This window comes from Penaeus monodon, chromosome 15 (genome assembly GCF_015228065.2).
Source record: "Penaeus monodon isolate SGIC_2016 chromosome 15, NSTDA_Pmon_1, whole genome shotgun sequence".
NCBI classification, from domain to species: domain Eukaryota; kingdom Metazoa; phylum Arthropoda; class Malacostraca; order Decapoda; family Penaeidae; genus Penaeus; species Penaeus monodon.
The window spans coordinates 4,083,555-4,084,855 of record NC_051400.1 but is presented as its reverse complement, the minus strand read 5'-3'; the positions used below and the strand labels follow the sequence as shown (position 1 = coordinate 4,084,855).

General features: G+C 46.5%; 1 protein-coding gene across 1 annotated transcript in view; it reads left to right on the top strand.

Moving 5' to 3' along the window:
• Positions 1–1,270, top strand: part of LOC119581689 (rhodopsin-like) — a 2,036-nt gene extending 766 nt beyond the window's left edge. The window contains exon 2 of the mRNA XM_037929811.1: positions 37–1,270. Coding sequence (XP_037785739.1) covers positions 39–1,172 — 1,134 coding nt within the window. The 5' untranslated portion in view covers positions 37–38 and the 3' untranslated portion in view covers positions 1,173–1,270. The remainder of the gene's footprint in view (positions 1–36) is intronic.
• Positions 1,271–1,301: the final 31 nt, after the last annotated feature.

The window sequence follows — 1,301 nt, the reverse complement described above, 5'->3', positions numbered from 1 at the left end:
AATTCTACCCTCATTCTGTACTTCGTATCTCGCCACAGATGTCGTCGTGGAACAATCCAAATCCAGTCACCGTCCTGGAAACCACCAATCCATATGGCAACTATACGGTGGTTGACACTGCGCCTAAGGAGATTCTCCATATGGTGCACGAGCACTGGTACCAATATCCTCCCATGAACCCTCTTTGGTACAGCCTTGTTGGTTTCTGGATGGTTGTCATGGGAACTCTCTCCTTAGCTGGAAACTTCGTCGTCATCTGGGTTTTCATGAACACCAAAGCTCTTCGATCGCCTGCTAATTTACTGGTTGTCAATCTGGCCTTTTCCGACTTTTTCATGATGCTCACCATGTTCCCTCCTATGGTGGTGTCGTGTTACTGGCAGACATGGACTCTTGGAGCACTATTCTGTGAGATCTATGGCTTCTTTGGTTCATTTTTCGGATGTATTTCAATTTGGACCATGGTATTCATCACTGCTGATCGATACAACGTCATTGTGAAAGGAGTTTCTGCTGAACCACTAACGTCTGGAGGTGCCATGTTAAGGATAGCCGGTGTGTGGTCTTTTACCTTTGCTTGGTGTCTTCCACCATTCTTTGGTTGGAATCGTTATGTTCCTGAGGGTAATATGACTGCCTGTGGAACAGATTATTTGACGGAGACGGAATTTTCAAGGAGTTACTTGTATGTCTACTCAGTGTGGGTATATCTTTTCCCTCTTGCCTACATCATCTACAGTTACACATTCATCGTCAAGGCTGTGGCTGCCCACGAGAAGGGAATGCGAGAACAAGCCAAGAAGATGGGAGTTAAATCCTTGAGGAGTGAGGAAGCCCAAAAGACCTCAGCTGAGTGTCGTCTGTGCAAGGTTGCTCTGATGACCGTCAGCTTGTGGTTCGTGGCATGGACCCCTTACTTCGTCATCAACTGGGGAGGAATGTTCAACCGAACCATGGTTACTCCTCTATTCTCCATCTGGGGCTCTGTCTTCGCCAAGGCCAACGCCGTCTACAACCCCATCGTGTATGCTATCAGCCACCCCAAGTACCGAGCTGCCCTTGAGAAGAAACTACCCTGTCTCTCCTGTGCTACCGAGGGCAAAGACGGTGGTGGTTCTGATGCTGGTTCTACTACCACTGCTGAAAGTACTGAAAAGCCGGAATCTGCATAGAAATAGATGCCTATGGATCCTGACAGCGAATGCGAAAATGACATATTTTTTCATGTAACCCCTTTATTTGCTAAACTGCAAATATATCCCAGCAATGATTTATGTTTCACTTTCCTCTAAAGTTAAATT